We start from the raw sequence: 21,186 nt of genomic DNA, 5'->3' as shown, positions 1-21,186 counted from the left end.
GCTCTTTAGTTCTTTGCTAAGAGTGGTTTCATCTGTATATCTGAGGTTACTGATATTTCTCCCAGCTATCTTGATTCTAGCTTGTGCTTCATCCAGCCCAGCATTTCACATGATGTACTCTACATATAAGTTAAATAAGCAGGGTGACAATATACAGCCTTGACATACTCAATCATGTGGAAGATATTGTTAAAATGCAGGTTCTGATTCCATAAACCTGAGGAAGAGCCTGAGATTGTTCATTTTCAAAAGTTCGCAGGACTTTCTGATGTTGCTATTCTACAAGGAATATTAGGAGTGGTGTAAGGATATAAATGACCTCCAATGCTGAACCTCTGATTTTGGCCCAGTTTTAAAAGTGTATTTCTCATTGTCCATTGAATATTTTCATTAGAATGACCAGATAACAGTATTCAGTACCTCAAACTCAAACTAAATTAATGTTGTCTATACTTCCAAAATCACTGCAGATGGTGACTGCAGCCATGAAATTAAAAGACGCTTACTCCTTGGAAGGAAAGTTATGACCAACCTAGATAGCATATTCAAAAGCAGAGACATTACTTTGCCCACAAAGGTCCGTCTAGTCAAGGCTATGGTTTTTCCTGTGGTCATGTATGGATGTGAGAGTTGGACTGTGAAGAAGGCTGAGCGCTGAAGAATTGATGTTTTTGAACTGTGTTGTTGGAGAAGACTCTTAAGAGTCACTTGGACTGCAAGGAGATCCAACCAGTCCATTCTGAAGGAGATCAGCCCTGGGATTTCTTTGAAAGGAATGATGCTAAAGCTGAAACTCCAGTACTTTGGCCACCCCATGCGAAGAGTTGACTCATTGGAAAAGACTCTGATGCTGGGAGGGATTGGGGGCAGGAGGAGAAGGGGATGACAGAGGATGAGATGGCTGGATGGCATCACTGACTCAATGGACGTGAGTCTGGGTGAACTCTGGGAGTTGGTGATGGACAGGAAGGCCTGACATGCTGTGATTCATGGGGTCGCAGAGAGTCGGACATGACTGAGTGACTGAACTAAACTGAACTGATACCACTAAAAAAATCTCCTTTTCTATCACTTTAACTTCCCTCTTCTTAAGTTTGAAAATTGAGTTTTGAATATTATTTACACTTTCCTTGGTACCCATATCCTATAAGGAGTCTAGTCTCATCAATTATTTTGTAGAAATATAACTTTGATCTGTTTATTTTCCTCTGCTCCATTGTATTTCTTCCATCATTCACTCCTTTGTTATTGCATCTGCTGCTGCTAAGTCACTCAGTCCTGTGCGACTTTTTGCAACCCCATGGACTGTAGCCCATCAGGCTCCTTTGTCCATGGGATTCTCCTGCATTGGCAGGCAGATTTTTTTACCACTAGCGCCACGTAGGAAGCCTGATTATCTCATCTGGATTATAGCAAGTTGAGATTCCTCCCTCCAGTTTTTCTCTAATTCTTCCACTGCTGATAAATCTAGCTTCCTTAATTACTGCTCAAGTTTATTTACCCGTCTAAGAATCTCCCCCAGGTTCCCACTACCTGGCTAAAGAAAAAAATCACAAAATTTCCCTAAGAATCTGTCTCAAGGAATCTGTGAGTCATTCTCCTGACACGAGGCTTAGATTTGGTATTGTGCTTTCCATGGATCTGGGTAGGATGTCATGCTTTCAGTCTCCCACTGGGATGGGATTTGCAGTGTAACCATTTTATAAGTTCAGGCTGCAGAGTGCCATACCCAACCACCTTCAGATGCTCTGCTTTTCATCCTGCCTCCTTTAGTCGTGTTCAGATGTACATCTACCACCCTCCCTATTCTGTGAGCTCATATTTGAATTAATGCCTGGTGTCGTACTTGTCTCCCATCACACACAACATAGAATCACACTTTACAGAAGTAATTCCTAACAAATGTACAAACAAATAGGCAAGTAGAAGGTCCAAAACTAGCTTTAAAAATCATCTAGCCAGTCCCTTCAGTCCTTGAACTTTATCTGAAATCTGTATAATGGGAGTAATAATAGTAATATCTCATAGAGATGTCAGAATTAAATGAGATGACACATGTTAAATGTGTGGAGTGGGCCAGGGGAGGCACAGGCTGTGGGCAGGAGTCAGAGATGAAGGTCCTTGTCCACATAGTAGGGGGACTGTCCAGACATCAAGGGCGAGGACCTCAGAGAGATGAGGTTGCAGGCAAACCAAGGTGGGGGCCAGTGGGGGGTACAGAGACACAACTCTTAGAAAGATGCTCTCTGTTGGGCCACACCACAACCTACCCTAGAAGGCATGGATAGAATCAGGTAAAAAATTCTTGCATAAGAGGTTGCAAAAAATGATACTGCATTTGCTGCTAATCTTCTGAGTGTGTGGGATTTTAGTTACCTTATATTATGTGATAATTGCCAATTCAGATAAACTGTTCCATTTTAGATAGCACTAAAATAACTAGAGATGTCTTTCTTTTGTTGAACTTACATCAGGAAACAGTAAGTGATAAAGAGATTTTGGAAATGGTTTCCAGTTTGAAAATTATTCCAAGAGTCCAGAGATAGTAAGGACCTGGACTGGGCCTGTAACTACTATTCAGGAGTAGAGACAAGATAAGTGTGAGAGGTATCACACAGGGAAACATAACTGGACTTGAAAACAGAGTGGACACAGGCAAGAAGGAACGTGAAGACAACGGGAATAGGAGCACATTTGAGAATGACGAGTAGATTTTAAGGTAGTTATGAAACTCACAGATGATTAAATCATTGGATTTGATCATGAGGTTTTCTTACACTAATAGGTCAGACACAAGATTGCAAAGAGATTTGGGCATTATGAGCAGTAAAAAAACAGAAAAAAAATAGATTGCTTTGGAGAAATTTGTGTTAAAAGGTAACGACAGGAATAAGAAGTAAATATTAGTTTTAGTCTAGCTTTAATATAATGGAAAATAGTTGAACAACTTTTTGACTCAGAGAAAATCTTGAAGAATCAGGAGAAAGGATGCAGAGTGGATGGAATAATAAAATGGAATAAAATTACCAAGACAGTTATTTTTAGAAGGGAGAACCCTAAAATTGGAGAGGGATAAAAGAGAGTGAAGGAGGAGAGGGAGATTTTGAGAGAAAGAGGGTGAGGGCAGATTTTGTATCAGCAGTCAGAGTCTAAGACTGGCAGTAAGGATGTTGACAATGGGGCATCCGGACGTGTCCTTTGGTGTGAAGAGAGCAAAAAAAAAAAAAAAAAAAAAAAAGTGATAGATGTTGTAGGAAATATAGGGATTAATCACATAGAGATAAAAGAATTGCTAAAAAAAAAAAGTATAGAAAGTCCTAAAATGACCAACCATGTGTATCAATCCAGACTAGTTTGTAAAAGGACTAGACTTATTTTGACATTATGCAATTTCTTCACTTAGAAGAACTCAATGCCAGTTACATCATAAATTTTATTTATGATATTTCTACCTCTGGCGTGTCTAGCCTGAATTCTGCCTCTGAATTTCATTAGAATAGAATGTCTTATTTGTAGCTAGAATAAAATTTTAGAAACAGAAAGGATTCAATGATTGTCTACTCCAACCCCCATTTTTCAAAGTAGAAAATTGATGTGTAAGTGGTCAAAGGGACTCTCTTGAGGGCATGCTACTATCTTGCAGCTGAAAGAGATCCAAGCCAAGCCACTATCTGTCTTCTCCATTACATTTGGAGGAATTATGGTATTTTTTAAGTTATAATGAAGACTATTGTCAGTTTTGGACTCTTAGGGAGATCCAAGCACAGAATATTGCCAGCTGAATCAAACACCGCCCTCAAAAGTTCCTAACCACTTATTTGGGATGTGAGATATCCTTGTTTCTAATGTCCAGTTGCTGGTCAGGCTTTCCAGAGGTCTGCTCTGACGACATTCACTGGCTGCTATCTCTATCTTTAATAGACTTGTTGCCTCTCCAAGCACTTGTGACCAAATTTGATTAACCACAGAAAAAAAGTGCAGTCAACTTTTGATCCTGGATATCCTCAGGCAATAATGGGAAGTCTCTGATTATATGGAAGCCTTAAGTAATGCTAAAAGAACTTCTGATTCCTTGAAATTCTCTTCCATGCGGATTCATTTTACCTTCTCTTTGCATCTCCTTTTGCAAGCCCTGCAGTCGATAGTCCAATGTAGTACACATAGTGTTAGTTTATGGGTCAGGAAATAACCCTTTTCCTGGCTCTGCCACTCATTCTCAGGCTTTAGACACTTCCCAGCCTCTCTTTCTTCTATAATAATTTTGGCTCTGCTAATTTCAGAATTTATTGTACAGAAACACGGAAATAAATTTAAAAATATCTGTAAGCTCTCTGCAAATGTACCACATAGACATTGCTTGAACTTTCCTTCCATTTACATTGACTCTATGAGAATGCTGAGATCTGCTAAGTGAAACCTTATGCAATGATATATTACAAAATACAACTATAGATATAATGGCTTAAATCAGTATTTTTTGGTGATTGAGTCATTGGCCATTTAGAGCAACTATATTCTAATTATAAAATGACCCTACAAGTACCAAAGTATCCATTCTATTTGTTTTGTCACATCAATCTATTTCTCTCCCTCAGTTCTTGTCTCATCATAACAAAGATTTGGAATGACAGACTACAGCTCAAGCAAGCGGGATTTCTTAGTTCCTGTCTCAGCTCCTGTGTCATCGAAGCAGGGATTCAAAACAACAGACTGGTTACAGCTCAAGCAGACAGATATTTTATTAAATAGACAGCAGATAGTACACTCCCAAGACATGAGAGTTGGTTGACACTGAAGGAGTGGCCATGATCCTGCCTGGCTTCCCTTTTTTACTCCGTCTTCTCCTCTTGGCTGCCCTGTGCAAAATGCAAATGGGCATACACTCAAGGCCAATCAGGGAAGGGGGCATGTCTGGGCACATGCGAAATGGGGCTGTCACATATTCATCTACATGAGAGTTTTGATTGGCAATTGCAAGTTACATAACAACAGGCGTTATTGTGCATGTCTTTCCCATAATTCAGTCTGTTATCATCAGATATCTGTACGTATAGAATACTTATGAACCCTTAATGGACTCCTGGTTGCCTAAGGTTACTTCAGGACAGAGCTGTGCATCAAGGGTGTATGTGCCAGAGTTGGAGAAGCCCCTGTGGTTAATTTGTATCCACTGTGTGCCTAGGGTCTGCAGGAGTTGGAAAAGTCTCTGTGGTTATTTTTGTAGCCTATCTCTGAACTCTCCTGGGTGTGTCTGGGGTGGGGTTTAGAGATCAGCTTGCATCCTTTTCTGCCAGGTCACGGCTGGTTACTCATGCCTAACTTCCTGCTTAACAGTTTCATAACATATACGGAGTACCTACTCCATGCTAGGTTGTGCAGTATTTTTATCATAAGGCCTATATTTTGCTTTAAAATCAAGAAAATATGCTTCACCACTTTATAGCTAAGTAGCCTTGTTTATGATCTTTTAAAATTTAGAACTTGCCTATATTATACAATTACCAATTAAGCCAGTATTGATGAGGGAACCTAACTGAAGCCAAGGAGAAGGCCTAGCTGCCTGCACTTTTATTTTTTCTGCCAAACTTGGTACAAGAGAGGTTATTTAGAATGCTTTGTGATCAAAATAGAAAAAAATGTACAGGCTAGATTTTTTAAAAACGTAGTCTTAGGATATTTCTGTCTGATTTTATTCCTAGGAAGAGGATATAAAATCAAATTTACTGGGAACCCTGGAATCCCCAGATTACCTTTGGTAATTCTGTAGGCATTGCCCTCCGCCTCCACCAGATCATGCAAGCAGCTGAGAAATGTATCCAAACTGGAGATGCAAAGCTGTGGGGGCCCATCTGCTCTAATTTTAGTTTTCTCTGCACTTCTCTGAAGTCCTGAATAGCCAAGGCAGGGGTAAAAAAGCAACAGAAATTCCATAGGATGTACTTGTCAACAAATATGTTTCATAAATTGCTGTTGATGGTTCAACTCGCAGGACTCAGAAGACTAGTATTCTATAACGTTTGTTCCCAGTAGCAGTTAGTGTTTTGGCTGAAACTGCCTCCTCCACTTGTTCTGTCGTCTTGACTTTGGAATGGGGTATGGAGTCCAGAGACTAGGGAGAAGCAAGCTAGTGAATGATTTCAAGCATTTCAGTAGTTTGTAACTAGTAAGAAAGAAAACTGAATGTACAGATACACCTACTCTGTGTACTTACAAAACTATAACCCGCTTGCTGACATCATGGGTGTGCAACCCATACAGGTACACAGGTTCTCCATTTAGAAGGACCCATACTTGGTTTAATGCTCTGTTGTCACTGTCTTAAAACTCTTAATAATTCTTGAATAAGGGGCCCCATGTTTTCATTTTGCAAAGAGGTCCACAATTTATGCAGACAGTCCTGGCCCTTATTTCTAGAGATTTTGGGTATTTTTTTTTTTTTTTCATATTAAGAACTTGTGTCTGGTGCTTAGAGGGGATACAATAAACAATTTAGCCTGGGTAAATAAGGGACTTTAGGGCTTTAAAAGCAATTGATGTAAATCTTAGTCCATTTAATTTTGGGGGATGAGAAGTAGGGGAAAGATACTAAATTTTTGAGAGACAATTGAAAACATGCAACATTTTGTACTTTTCTTTTTCATAATCTGCTTATAAAACCTATTGGTATTGATACATGTAGCCCTTCTCATTGCTGTGTCCAAGAGCAATATACCGCCTGTCCTGATCTGTCCAGCCTCCCCACTTAGGGAGGCTGTTTAGATCAGAGCCAGAGGAGCTTTTCCTTCTTTTCTGTTTCTGCCACTGCTGCTAGATCACTGCTGCCATCACTGGCTAGATGACACTGGGCTGGCAAATAGATGGGGAAACAGTGGAAACAGTGGCTGACTTTATTTTGGGGGGCTTCAAAATCACTGCAGATGGTGATTGTAGCCATAAAATTAAAAGATGCTTAATCCTTGGAAGGAAAGTTATGACCAACCTAGACAGCATATTAAAAAGCAGAGACATTACTTTGCCAACAAAGGTCTGTCTAGTCAAGGCTATGATTTTTCCAGTGGTCATGTATGGATGTGAGGGTTGGACTATAAAGAAAGCTGAGTGCAGAAGAATTGATGCTTTTGAACTGTGGTGTTGGAGAAGACTCTTGAGAGTCCCTTGGACTGCAGGGAGATTCAACCATCTCCTTAAAGGATCTCCTTTAGGAGATCCATCCTAAAGGAGATCAGTCCTGGGTGTTCTTTGGAAGGACTGATGTTGGAGCTGAAACTCCAATATTTGGCCACCTGATACGATGAGCTGACTCACCTGAAAAGACCCTGATGTTGGGAAAGATCGAAGGCAGGAGGAGAAGGGGACGACAGAGGATGAGATGGTTAGATGACATCACCAACTCAATGGACATGAGTTTGGGTTAACTCCGGGAGTTGGTGATGGACAGGGAGGCCTGGTGTGCTGCGGTTCATGGGGTCGCAAAGAGTCGGACAAGACTGAGCGACTGACCTGAACTGAACTGAACTGATCTTTCTGAAACATCGTTTTCACATGGAATTAATGATTCCTACCACTTAAGATGTTTCTGTGACAATTAAATGTATCGCCTGGTGAGTCATTAAATGAGATAATATATGCAAAGCCTACTATGTGATAAAGATGAAAAAAAACAAAACAAAACCAGTAGTGAGGATTATCATCACTTTGCCATACATGTTTCTGAATATTATGAAGCCCATAGCAAATATGTAACAGTGATCTTGAATATGCATTGTTTGCTCTTTCTCACTGTGTTCTTCGCTTGACTATTGGTGTTGATTTTTTTTTTAATAATAAGAAAATTTTACCCCTGAAATGCAGTCTTGGATGCATTAGAGTCTGAGGTTCCTCTTTTACAAAATTGGACAATGTTACCTTTACCATACCTCCGTGGGATTAAAAGGCTTAAAGCCATACAGTTATAAAGCTATAATATTAAGTATTTGTAAAAATATGCCTGTATTCTTTTCTATTCATTTAGAAAAAGATGAATGCTTAGTGTTCTCAAACTTTCATTTTGCAAAATAGCAAATAATAGAATTATATGTGCTACGTGCTAAGTTGCTTCAATCTTGTCCGACTCTGTGACACTATGAACTGTAGCCTGTCAGACTCCTCTGTCCATTTGATTCTTCAGGCAAGAATACTGGAGTGGGTTGCCATTTCCTTCTCCAAATAGAACTGAGAGAGCTGGAATTCTGTCAGACCATGATTGTGCTCCTTCCTGGTCCCTGAACTCACTGTTAGAAATGAAAAGCTCAAGCATACATTGAGCAATTTTTTCATGTTCTTTGCAAATTAAAAAATCTTAAGAGAAGCCAATATTAAATCTTAAGAGTAGATGGGGGTCTGTGATATATTAAGAAACAAAATACATTCTGAATCTCCCTGTGGTTTTACAGCATGCTTTGATTATTTGACAGATACTACACAATTCGCTATAGAGAAAAGGATAAGGAAAAGAAATGGATTTTTCAGCTCTGTCCAGCCACTGAAACAATTGTGGAAAATCTAAAGCCTGACACAGTCTATGAATTCGGAGTGAAAGACAATGTAGAAGGCGGAATTTGGAGTAAGATTTTTAATCACAAGACTATTGTTGGAAGTAAGTACTGGAAATTTTGAGTGAGCTTTCTGTACTATTTTTTCTAATTATAAATTTTTATTTAAATTAGTTGTGTAATATGAGCTAATTCTCATTTTCTATATTTATGAAAATATAAAAGTAAACAATTTGAGCATTAATAATTCGGTATCTTCCATAGTGAGTGTTTCTTTGAAAAATGATTAACATTTGACAGTAACAAGTCATTCCAAATTTATTTGGCCATTGGTCTTGTTTTAAATCAATCTCTGAACTGAGCCAAAACACAATACCGTGTGTGAATATTCAGTGAAACAGCTGGGCCAGTGGAAATGAACACGCAAAGACTATGGGGCCTGAGGCTTGTTCATCCTTTGTTTCAAACATCATTAGGATCAGTGTTGGAATGATAGCAAATAAAATAATATGCCCAAGTTACAGCAGTAGTTGTAGTTGTCTTCATAATGACTAATAAGAATTGATTTAGGATAAAGAAGAATGAAATGAATGTCATTTTCTTTTTGTTTTTGTCAGGTAAAAGCAAAGTAAATGGGAAAATCCAAAGTACCTATGACCAAGTCCACTCTGTGGTATGTACCACGTTATTTTCAAGAACAGTCTTTTAAAAATGTCTGTGTTATACTTTTATTTAAATAAGGAAGTGGTCCTTTTATGAGGTACTGAAACTGGATTACCTGCCTAGCTATCAAGTACATTTTAGGAATTAGTTTCTTTCTCAGAAAATGGAAGTAGAAGCGTGAGACCAAATTATCTTTAATTTGTTTAAAGCTCTAAAATTCTGATATTCAACATAGTTAACCTAGTATTTCAGTATTCCATTTATTTTGAGGTTATTCTTATTATCTTCTGTCCCATGAGTTGTTTTCCACCATAAGATGTTTCAAGAGTGAATTAGTAGATGCTGTCCTTACCCTGCCATTGTTCAAATCTTTCCTCTATTTTCTAACATTTCCTACTTAAAAGAGCCAGCCCTTTTCAAAATGAAGAAGCAACTGGTTTGGTTTGTAACACGTCCAGCCTCTGTTCAGGGCAGTCAGTGTCTGTATATTTCATGTGCCTGCCATTTTCCAGTCTAAAATCCTGTTCACATTTCTGATTTCTTCCTTAAAGTAGATATGTAGGCACTTAGACCAGGAATTAGTAATTTAGATTTTTAACAATTTTTAAACTTTCTAATATGTCTGGTCAACTTTTTTTTTTTTTTTTTTTTTTTACCAATTTGCAGTCTTGCTGGCAATGGATCAGAGTTGTCTTGATGTAGTTCCCTGATTCTCAACATTATGTATTTCCATCACTAAATTTTTGGCTAGTGTAATAATGTAAAATGGCTTGTAAATTTCTATTTCTGATTGCTGATGAAGCAGCACTTAGTTCATTTATTTATTAGTCATTTGTATTTTCCATTTAACGACCTTTAGTTTCAGTTCTTTGTTTATTGGGCATCTTTTTTTTATTTTTTTTTATTTTTAATCTTTACATATTTGTATTAGTTTTGCTAAATATCAAAATGAATCCGCCACAGGCATACATGTGTTCCCCATCCTGAACCCTCCTCCCTCCTCCCTCCCCACACCATCCCTCTGGGTCATCCCCAAGCATCCAGTATCGCGCATCGAACCTGGACTGGCAACTTGTTTCTTACATGATATTCTACATGTTTCAATGTCACTCTCCCAAATCTTCCCACCCTCTCCCTCTCCCACAGAGTCCATAAGACTGTTCTATACATCAGTGTCTCTTTTGCTGTCTCGTACACCAGGTTATTGTTACCATCTTTCTAAATTCCATATATATGCGTTAGTATACTGTATTTATGTTTTTCCTTCTGGCTTACTTCACTAATCGTCTAAAGACACTAAAGAACAAAGACTTTGTAATATCATCTAGAAACATTACTGTCACATTTATTATCAATTTTGTTTATGGGAATTTGTGAAATAAGCAAGTCTTAATTTGCTTAATGAAATTATTTGTCTTTCCATTGTCATATCTTCAATTGCCTGATATTTTAGTAAGCTCTTCCTTATCCAGAGATGAGATAAATAATTCTCTATTTTTTTTTTTTTTAGTTTTAGTGGTTTGATTTTGTAATAATTTAAACTATGTGGGTTTTATCTTGCTATCTTATATGCAGTAAGGTCCTGCTTTGTTGAGGGTATGTACTTTTCCCAAATACTTAACTAATCAGCTTAGTACCAAGTATTGAATTCTGCCATTCAAGGGACCATTGCTAACGTTCCTTCTGTGGTGGCTCAGTGGTAAAATAATCCACCTGCAATGCAGAAGACCTGGTTTCAGTTCCTGGCTTGGGAAGATCCCCTGCAGAAGGGAATGGCAACCCATTCCAGTATTCTTGCCTGGGAAATCCCATGGACAGAGGAGCCTGGGGGGCTACAGTCCATGGAGTCACAAAGAGTTGGATAAGATTGAGCGACTAACTCACTTCACTTCCAAGTCCGTTTGGCTTTGGCTTTCAAATCCAGTCACAAGGAATAGAGCTGCTCTTCCATTCTCTTCTAGAACAATCCTCATTGTTGTGAATGGTTTCCTAGGAAGCACATCTTATCTCCCACCCTCTTGGCTGTCATGCTTTAGCTTACGTGAGACTCGATGTTGTTTCTTTCATTCCTTCTTCACAGCAATCATATACCAATAATTTGGGTTTCTTTTGGCAGAATATTTCATTTAGGGTTAGTTACTCAGCAAGATTGGGAAAGATGATTGACATTTTATTCCCAAGAAATTTTATATCTTTTCCACATCATAAATAACCATGACAAGAAGGTCCAGGAAGAAATTTCCTGCATCTATGACACAGAGCCAGATATTTGATCACTTCAAGCTGTGAGGCGGAGTACCCCCAACTCTAGCCAGCTCTAACGAGCTGTGGTTTGAAACACTTGGGTATTTCCGAAGGAAAACCCAAACTAATTAAAAAGATATTTTAAGGATTCTCTGTGAGGCTTTCTTCATTGCTACAGTCTGGATAGCACAAAAAATGTTTCACAAACTTCCCTCTGTGCCTTTGGGTAGCTCTGGAACATGGGAAAGTTGTAAAAGAACCACTTGGGATAGCCTTTGACCATCTCATGTGACCACTTAGAGCTGATTCTGAAAGTTGGTTTGATACTTTATAGAGGTATATATTTTGGGGCTTCCCAGGTGGCACTCCTGGTGGAGAACCCGCCTGCCAGTGCAGATGTAAGTGAGGAGGGTTCAGTCCCTGGGTCAGGAAGATGCCCTGCAGCGGGCATGACAAACCACTCCATATTCTTGCCTAGAGAATCCCATGGACAGAGCAGCCTGGAGGGCTGCCGTCCATAGGGTCGCAGAAAGAAGGCAGTATTTCAAGAGATATGAAATTAATTCTAGAGTTTTAAGACATGTTGAAAAATGTTTTTATTCATATATGCATGCTTATACCTAAAACTTAAGCACAGCAAAAACTTCTTCACACCTTCTGAAAAGAGATGGGTAATAGAGAAAACAATTTGAACTTGAGGCTATCCATTTTAAGAGATAAATAATATTCAGATTAAAATGTGAATATTAAATGCAGCCCCATCTTAACTTCTGCCCTCCAAGCTGTGCCATGTGGCTTGTAGGCTCTTAGTTCTCCAACCAGAGATTGAACCTGGGGCCATGCACTGAAAGTACCATGCCCTAACTACTGTTCCACCAGGGAACTCCCAAATACAGCCCCACCTTAAACATCTTGTTACATTATATACTGTAACTCGTGTATCTAAGCATGTGTTCTGCAGGCAACCCTCAGTAGATTTGTGCCAGAGGACACTTAGCAGGGGTCTCTTCTAATTGTTAGTGCTTTTGGTATACTGCTTGTTAAATACTTTCAATATCACCCCTGCCTCCATCTCTAGAAAAATGAGAGAAAAGATGGATGCATAAACAAAGCCCTGATTCTTCTTATGTAAGTTGTATCACTTGAGATCCATGTACAAAAAACAGATGATAATTGGGCTATTTTCTTCATATTGAGAAGCAAGAATCCTGTTTTTATCAAGGTTAAATCTAATGTCTACTATCTGTCTTTTTTTTAAATTTTATTGGATTATTATTGATTTACAATGCTGTGCTATTAATAGTTTCAGGTATACAGCAAAGTGATTCAATCATACATATACACTCATTCATTCTTTTTCAGGTTCTTTTCTCATGTAAGTTACTACAGAATATTGAAAAGAGCTCCCTGTGCTACACAGTAAGACCTTGGTTATCTATATTATATACAGTAGTGTGTGTGTGTTAATCCCAAGCTCCTGATTTATCCCTCCCCCTTGTGTTTCCTCTTTGGTAACCATAAGATTTTTTTTTCCATATCTGTAAGACTGTTTTGTAAATAAGTTCATTAAGCTTTATTATATAAAAATATAAAGGAATGATGGCTAACTTTAATATATTATTAAATAAGTTTTTAAAAACTTAGTCATCTGACTAGTTCACTAACCAAACAATGAATTTCTGAAGTATATAGCATTTATTAACAGGTATTTTAAAATTTAAGTTTAATTACTGAATTAATCCAAATCTCCTGAGAATCAAAATTCCCCTAAAATAGACATCTATTTTCACCCTTCCATTTTTTTCCATCAGAGGTCCACCTGTCTTTTAAAAAGGCCATGTCTATCATTGGCAAAAAGAGAGGTAGTATCAGTTTTTAAACTGTAACAGTTAGTAGATGAGTAAATAAGGAGAAATATAGTCTGATCTCTCCCCCACACACCCAGAGACTGTGTGCAGCATTCCTAGCAATCACTGACCTAAGCAGAAACTTTAAAACTTCATATCTACACCACCAGTATTACCAAAGGTGGGTATCTGATTCCTCCCTAGCTGACCAGAAATACAGCAATTATCACAAGAAGGATGTTAGATTCACCTTTAGTCAGCTGTTAGACTGAGTCAGTACCTTTCATAACTTTCATCAGGACATCCTAAAAATGAATGAAAACCAGGATGTAACAGGCCCAAATTCTTCTCGTGTGGTTTAGATCTTGAGTCATTGAAATTTGATTTTGAGCAACACTTAGCCACTCCCTGGGGCCTCATGAAAAAGTTAAATCAACAGTGGATATGCTGAAGTCACAAAAACACCAAATGGACAAAGCTGTAAAGAGTAACTCGCAAAGGATAGCATCCTGGTGTTATCATTACTTTTCTTAACTTTAATTTTTTAAAACTAATATCAGGGGAAAGGTAGTGCAATGCAGAGTGAATCTAAAGTACCCCACAGTGTTCGGTTACTGCTGCTGTGGTCATTGCTAGATTTGAGTGGGTTTTCCCTAACCAGGACTGAAAAGGAAGCTGGATGGACCATCAGGGACATTGCCTTTTACCACTTCCGCATCCTCTTCCCACTGAATCTCACCAACTGGATACTCAATGTCCCCTGAAAAGTGGTAAAAGTGAATTTCCTTAGGGCTTTCCTGGTGTCTCAAGTGGTAAAGAATCGGCCTGCAATGCAAGAGATCCAGGTTCATTCCTGGGTTGGGAAAAGCCCCTGGGGAAGGGAATGGCAACCCACTCCGGTATTCTTGCCAGGAAAATTCAAGGAGCCTGGCAAGGCCGCAGTCCATAAGGTTGCAAAGAGTTAGACACGACTGAGCACACACACATGAAGTGCAGGAAGCCAGACAAATATCATCTGATATCGCTTATATGTGAAATCTAAAAAAAATGATACAAATGAAATGATACACAAAACAGAAATAGACCTACAGACATAGAACACAGATTTATGGTTACCAAAGGGGAGAGGGGAGGGGAGAGAGAAATTAGAGAGAGTTTGCCATTAACATATATGTGCCACTATATGAAATAGATAACCAACAAGAACCTGTATAGCACAGAGAAATATATTAATAATTCCTATTCCTCTAGCACAGGAAATATAATATATATAGTAATATATAATAATCTATAGAGGAAAAGAACCTGAAAAAATGTGTTTATATATATATTCGTATAATGTGAATCACTTTACTGTACACCTGAAACTAACACAACACTGTAAAATTAACTATATTTCAATTAAAAAACAAACCTTCTTACAGAGAGGGAGTTAGTACTTGCTCATTAGTCTTGGTGCATTTTTGGATTGCTAATTAGGCAAGAGAATAATTATAAGATCTAGAAAGAATTGGATTCTGCAACTAAATGATTTCCTTATTTTCTGGCAGCACAGATACAGTCTTGTCATCATCTTAATAGAAGACTAGCCTGTACTCAGATAAGAACCCAAACAGAAACTGTGTCCCATTATGTCAAGAATGAAATATTTTCTATCTCTTTTTGTCAAAAACTTCTTTGAAATAAATCATCCACAGCAAAGGTAATACATATTGGGATAATGCCACCGACACAGCAACACATAGGTGTTTCTGCTATAATGTGATGTGTCTCTGAACACTTCACACTCTGCAAAACATACACTAAACGGCAAGACTCATGGGGCAAAAAGAGGACCAGCCATTCAAAAATCTTTGGAACTGTAGCCACAACTCTGTCAAAAAAAATTAGTAGCACCTGGAACAATACTGTGGCTCCCCTGGCAAACATCTCCCATGAGACTGGAGTTTGCCGCAGCAAGGACTTAAATGCTCAGGAATGATAGAGACTATGGATGGCAATCCCTTCACTGAAGCAGGACAGGTGAAGGTAAGGTGGACACATCAAGACAGGGTCCTGGGCCTGGGGAAGAAGGATCCTCTGGGCAAGTGCACTTATTTAATTTTCTTATGATAAACCAAGAGGTTCTCTGCCACTATGACATCAAAGTTGAACTATTTTTTTCTTTCCTACTGATGGCTAGCTATACTTGTGTTCCTGCTGTTCCTCTTCCCTTGCTTGGGCAAAGTTGTGAATAAATTATATTTACATCATTCCTCTTTTGACCAATAGTGTATGAGCCATGCACTACAGAAGCATAACAGACTGCTGTTTATAATAGCTTTTCCTAGTTATAAATGTAATTCCCCCCTGTAAAGAACTTGGAAAATATAGAAAGGTACATAAAATAAAATATCAGATTATAAGAAATTACTACCATTTAAAAAATGACTATGATATATTTCCTTTTGGTCTTTTGTCTATACACATATTGTTATACAATTAGGTTATAATATAAATATAAATTTGTATCCTTTACATTTATACTATACATACTTCCCACTTTGTTAAATAAATGTCAGAAATTTTAACCATAATTTATTTAACAAAACCTCTGCTTTGGAATGATGAGATTGTTTCACATTGTGGTAATAAACACTGTTACACAAAATGATGACTCTATTTTGTACTACTTCCTTAGGCTAGATTGCTAAGTGGGAAATTACTGGATATCTTAGTTCATCAGGGCTGCTATAACAAAAATACCGCAGACTGGGTGGATGGCTTAAACAATAAATGAGTTCTCACAGTTATGGAGCCTGGGAAGTCAGTGTTAAGGTACTGGCAGATTTAATGTCTGGGGAGAGCTCACTTCTGGCTCACAACTATCTCACATGGCAGAAGGGTGGAGGGAGTTCTCCGGGTTCTCTTTCGTAAGAGCACTAATCCCATTCATGGGGTCTCCACCCACGTGAGTTATTTACTTCCAAAGGCCCCACCTCCAAATGCCATCACACTGGGGATTAAGTTTCAACATACAAGTTTGTGGGGCAATGCAAGCATTTGCCTTACAGCACTGGGTCCAAATACAGTGCAAGAAATAAAGATGCTTCTTTTGAAAATAATTAGTAAACTTTTATTTTCTGTGTTTTTTAAACATAAGGACTTTAATACAAGAAGAAAAATAGGCAACAGTAAGTGTGGTATTGTGGCCCTTCTTTGTTATGGGTATATTGCTTATCAGAATGGGAGCATGTGAACAAACCTTCTTTGCTCACAACTTTAAACACCTGTGTGGTTAAGTATCTCATTCACTACATCCTGGATTGTCAGCAGGTCTAGTACCGGGAATATCTATACCATGCATCCAGGTTAAACCAAGCTTCAGAAAATCAATGTCATGCTTACTTACCCCTTGACTACTACTATTAAGTCGCTTCAGTCGTGTCTGACTCTGTGCGGCCCCACAGATGGCAGCCCACCAGGCTCCACCGTCCTTGGGATTCTCCAGGCAAGAACACTGGAGTGGGTTGCCGTTTCCTTCTCCAATGCATGAAAGTGAAAAGTGAAAGTGAAGTCGCTCAGTCATGTCCGACTCTTAGTGACCCCACGGACTGAAGCCTACCGGGCTCCTCTGTCCATGGGATTTTCCAGGCAAGAGTTCTGGAGTGGATTGCCATTGCCTTCTCCGACTTACCCCTTTAGCTCAGTCTAATTCTGCTCTGTATATTTCCTGCTGTTCTTTCATCCTGTTTCATGCCTCTCTCTTGGCTCTCTTATCCTTGGCTCACTATCCCCAGTGAGGACTCCACTGTAAGGTTAACACTAAACGTGCCCCTAGTTCAAGTGGCTCTCTCCATGACATCCAAACTTACCGTGGGACATCTGAGGGAATTTGGAAGAAGGGAGAAGTCACAGTCCTCTGAGACCTGCCCTTCCAATTTTGAGGTCCTCTGGGCATTAAGACATACACAGTTGTTAAACCTGCAGGCTTTGGAAGTAGGCATGTCTGGATTTGAGTCCCAGCTCTGCCTTCCTGGACAAGGAAAAGCTTAGCATCAGGAGTTCACAGTGGTTGTGTGCTTGAAGCAGCAGTGGGACACCCTGTAACAATTGTAGGGTTGGTTGATTGGTTTTTAAAATTTATTTATTTGTTTAATTGGAAGATAATTACTTTACAATGTGGTGATGCTTTTTGCCATACATCAGCATGAATCGCCCCAGGTATACATGTGTCTCCCCCATCCTGAACCCCCTGCCTCCTCTCTCCCCACCCCGTCCCTCTGGGTTGTCCCAGCGCACTGGCTTTGGATGCCCTGCTTTAGGCATGGAACCTACACTGGTCATCTATTTTACATATGATAATATACATGTTTCAATGCTATTCTGATTGGTTTTAAAAGAATGTGTAGCTTAAAATCTTTTTTTGAGAGGGAATATAAAGACAGAATTTGACGGGTTCACTGGTTCAAATTAAGTGAAAATACACTAGGATTCAATCCAAAGGATTTCACTTCTTTCCATTGCAGTTTCTGAGTAAAATAAACTAATGGAAATTTTGAAGGAACTGCTTCTGTCAAATCTTTGGACATTTATGGGAAAAAACTAATGAATGCAATAAAACAGAGGCAGATATATGTACTAAAGATCTTTCCAGCAACTGTTAAACCAGTGTCATGGAGAGCTTCATAGAAGGCAAGAAAGGACTACTTCCAGTTTTAAAATTATTTTTTAAGTTAACCATAACTCAAAAGCTGTATCTCTTCCTCTTTTCAGCCAGCATATGTCCCAAGAAAGCTAATCCCAGTAACAATCATCAAGCAAGGTAATTTGCATGTCTGCTCTGGATATATGCTTACAACTATTTTAATATGCTTTTTAAACTGAGATAATTAAACATAGCACATATTTTAAAAATATATATTTATGCTTATTTTTTTGAAAAATAATTGCTCTAGTAAATTAGAAGTTAACAGATAATTTTGACTCTACAAATAGGCCAAGTCTTGGCAAGGCATATTGGTTGAACATCTGGAGAAAGAACAACCCTAACAAGTATTAAATTTTAAAAAACCAATTAAATATATTTGGCTTTCTGCAGGATTAAGATCGTTTAGATGTAGGAAGTCATTAATAGGATATGTTGATTAATGAAATGATAACTATGATTTAGAGCTCACTTTAAGGACTGTAAAGAAATCCAGGTCTCAAGAGTTATGTCTTATTTCAGCATCTAGTCATTTTTGTTCTGACTTTCAGTTTTTCAAATTATTTAAGACTCAATTATTTCCAGAAAGTTTTGTGGTGGAAGAGATTGGGCACCTAAAATACTAATTCATTTTTAAGAAAACACAATGCCTCAAGTGTATTTTCAAAATGGGGTCAGTTAGTATTGGACTTATCCATAGAATCTTTGCTTTGAGGGTATACATTTTCTAATTCATTTTATTTACTGAGTATGTCATTGCCTCATTTTGTGCAAGTTACTTAACTTGGGTAGACTGCAGGGAGTGGAGCTGAGAAAGGAAATTTTAAGCTAATTAGAATGGAACACTTTCTCTACTTAAAGGCATCGGTGTTAGGATGTGCCTTCTAGCTCTTTCATTGGTTGTGTAGCCAGCGCAGTGAGTTCCTTTCTATTAATTAAAAAAGGATCAGATTTCTCCACTGCAGATGGCTTTACGTTATTAGCTTCATTCTGCTTCTTGACTGTATTTTTTTTTTTTTTCCATTCACACTATTATCTTTTGGTCTTTCAACAGTGATTCAGAATGTTACACACAGGGCCTCAACTAAATCTCCAGATAAGACCCCCTATGGAGGAACAATACTGGGTGAGTCTGCCTTGAAATCTACATCTACGTTAAGCAAATCAGGCTCTTATTTTGATAACAAGGCTGTTATAGAATTTTGCACTGTGTGCAGGTCTGTTAAATCGATGTTGGTTCATTTCCTTTCATTGTTTAGCATCCTGGCTTGTTTCCATTCCAGGCTAGGATCCAGGAGTGTTAGGCAAACAACTCTAGCCTGTACCTATTGGCTCCCCTCCTACCTGCCTACCTGTTGGTATTGTGAGAGAGTCTTTGTCATATTGAAGAACTCTCTTAAAAGTTATTATTAGTAACGGTGTTTTTAATCTTAAGGAGCCATTCTACAATTTTTAAGTCTGTGGATTAAGTCACATTATTTTGGTTGTTCAGTTCTGAATATGAAAAAAGATTATGTTTAAAATTTACTGTCATATTTTTTCCCAGATTTTTAAAGTTTGGGTTGAAATTGACTAAGCAAAATAAGCTCTAAGTGTCATGGTTCCAATTCTCTGAGCTTTGTTTCAGGATGCATTTTCTTTTACTACATCTGTTTTCTCGCAGTCCACCTTGTTATCCCAGGCCTTAATGAAACCACAGTCAAACTTCCCACTTCCATAATGTTCGAGATTTCAGAGGCAATCAAGACACAGTTAGGTAAGTGGCCAAGATTTATATGTGAATATTGCAGTGACAATATTAGCACTGATATTCCTAGGATGTCCAAGGGATCTAGCCAATGAGCTCTTTGGAGATCCCGAAGGAAAAAGTAAGGGACAAGCATGTGCATGTGAATGGGAATAAAAGACTGTACAACTGCTGTGGAAAACAGTATGTCCATTCCTCAAAAAGTTAAAAATAAAATTACCATGAAAGAAAGTAAAAGTGTTAGTCGCTCAGTTTTGTCTGACTCTTTGAGACCCCATGGACAGTAACCCACCAGGCTTCTCTGTCCATAGAATTCTCCAGGCAAGAATAGTGGAGTGAGTAGTCATTCCCTTCTCCAGAGACTCTTTCTGATCCAGGGATCGAACATGAACCTGGGTCTCCCACATTGCAGGCTTTACCATCTGAGCATCAAGGATCAAACTACCTGACCCAGCAATTTCACTTCTGGTTATACAACCAAAAGGATTGGGAGCAGTCTTAAAGAGATATTTGTACATTCATATTCACAGTAGCATTATTCACAATAGCTAAAATGTGGAAACAGCTCAAGCGTCCATCAACAGATGAATGGATAAGCAAAATGTGGTGTGTATATGTATGTATGTATCACACATACACACCATGGATAATTATTCAGTCTTAAAAGGGAAGGAAATTCTGACATTTACTATAGTATAAGTGGACCTTGAGAACATGATGCTAAGTGATAAGAAGTCACAAAAGATAAAAGACTGTTATTTGAGATACCTTATTTGAGATACCTAGAGTAGAGAGATTCATAGAAACAGAGAGTAGAATGGTGGCTTCCAGAGACTGGAGGAGGAGAAGAATGAGGAATTAATGTTTAATGGTGAAGAGATTCAGTGTTACAAGATAAGGAGAGTTCTGGACATGGATGGTGGTGATAGTTGTACAACATTGCAAATGTATTTAATACTGTTGAACTGTATACTTGAAAAATGGTTAGGATTTTTGTTATGTATCTTTCACCATAATGAAAAAATTGGAAAAAGAAGTAGATAGGATGGAGTGTTGGAGGTATTCAAATAAACCACATTCTATAGAGAAATAGTTACTTTATATTTTTGAAGGAAGAGTGAATATTGATCCAATTATCCAAAATATACACATTTATATAGTAAATTATACTTATCACGCTGTACTATCAAGGGACTGCTAGATATTTTCAGTGGAAACTGAGGTAAAGGTCAGGCTTGTTTGAATTACTATTTACTTGAGATCGATCCTGTTTCCTACTTCTAGAAAGAACCTAAGGGTTTCACAGGTGGCACTATTGGTAAAGAACCTGCCTGTCAATGCAGGAGATGTAAAAGATGCAGGTTTGATCCCTGGGTCGGGAAGACCCCCTGGTGAAGGGCATGGCAACTCACTCCAATATATTTGCCTGGAGAATCCCATGGACAGAGGAGCCCCATAGGTGGGCTA

General features: G+C 38.4%; 1 protein-coding gene across 50 annotated transcripts in view; it reads left to right on the top strand.

Moving 5' to 3' along the window:
• ABI3BP (ABI family member 3 binding protein) overlaps nt 1-21,186 on the top strand; it is a 293,260-nt gene that overhangs the window by 118,796 nt on the left and 153,278 nt on the right. For all 50 annotated transcript variants that reach the window (XM_061426547.1, XM_061426450.1, XM_061426423.1 and 47 more), the window contains exons 5-9: nt 8,454-8,635; nt 9,149-9,204; nt 18,041-18,089; nt 19,027-19,098; nt 19,636-19,728. In XM_061426547.1, the coding sequence (XP_061282531.1) occupies nt 8,454-8,635; nt 9,149-9,204; nt 18,041-18,089; nt 19,027-19,098; nt 19,636-19,728 (452 nt within the window). The remainder of the gene's footprint in view (nt 1-8,453; nt 8,636-9,148; nt 9,205-18,040; nt 18,090-19,026; nt 19,099-19,635; nt 19,729-21,186) is intronic.

The sequence above is a fragment of the Bos javanicus genome, chromosome 1, assembly GCF_032452875.1.
Source record: "Bos javanicus breed banteng chromosome 1, ARS-OSU_banteng_1.0, whole genome shotgun sequence".
Classification (NCBI taxonomy): Eukaryota; Metazoa; Chordata; class Mammalia; order Artiodactyla; family Bovidae; genus Bos; species Bos javanicus.
This window is presented reverse-complemented; position numbering and strand designations above follow the sequence as displayed.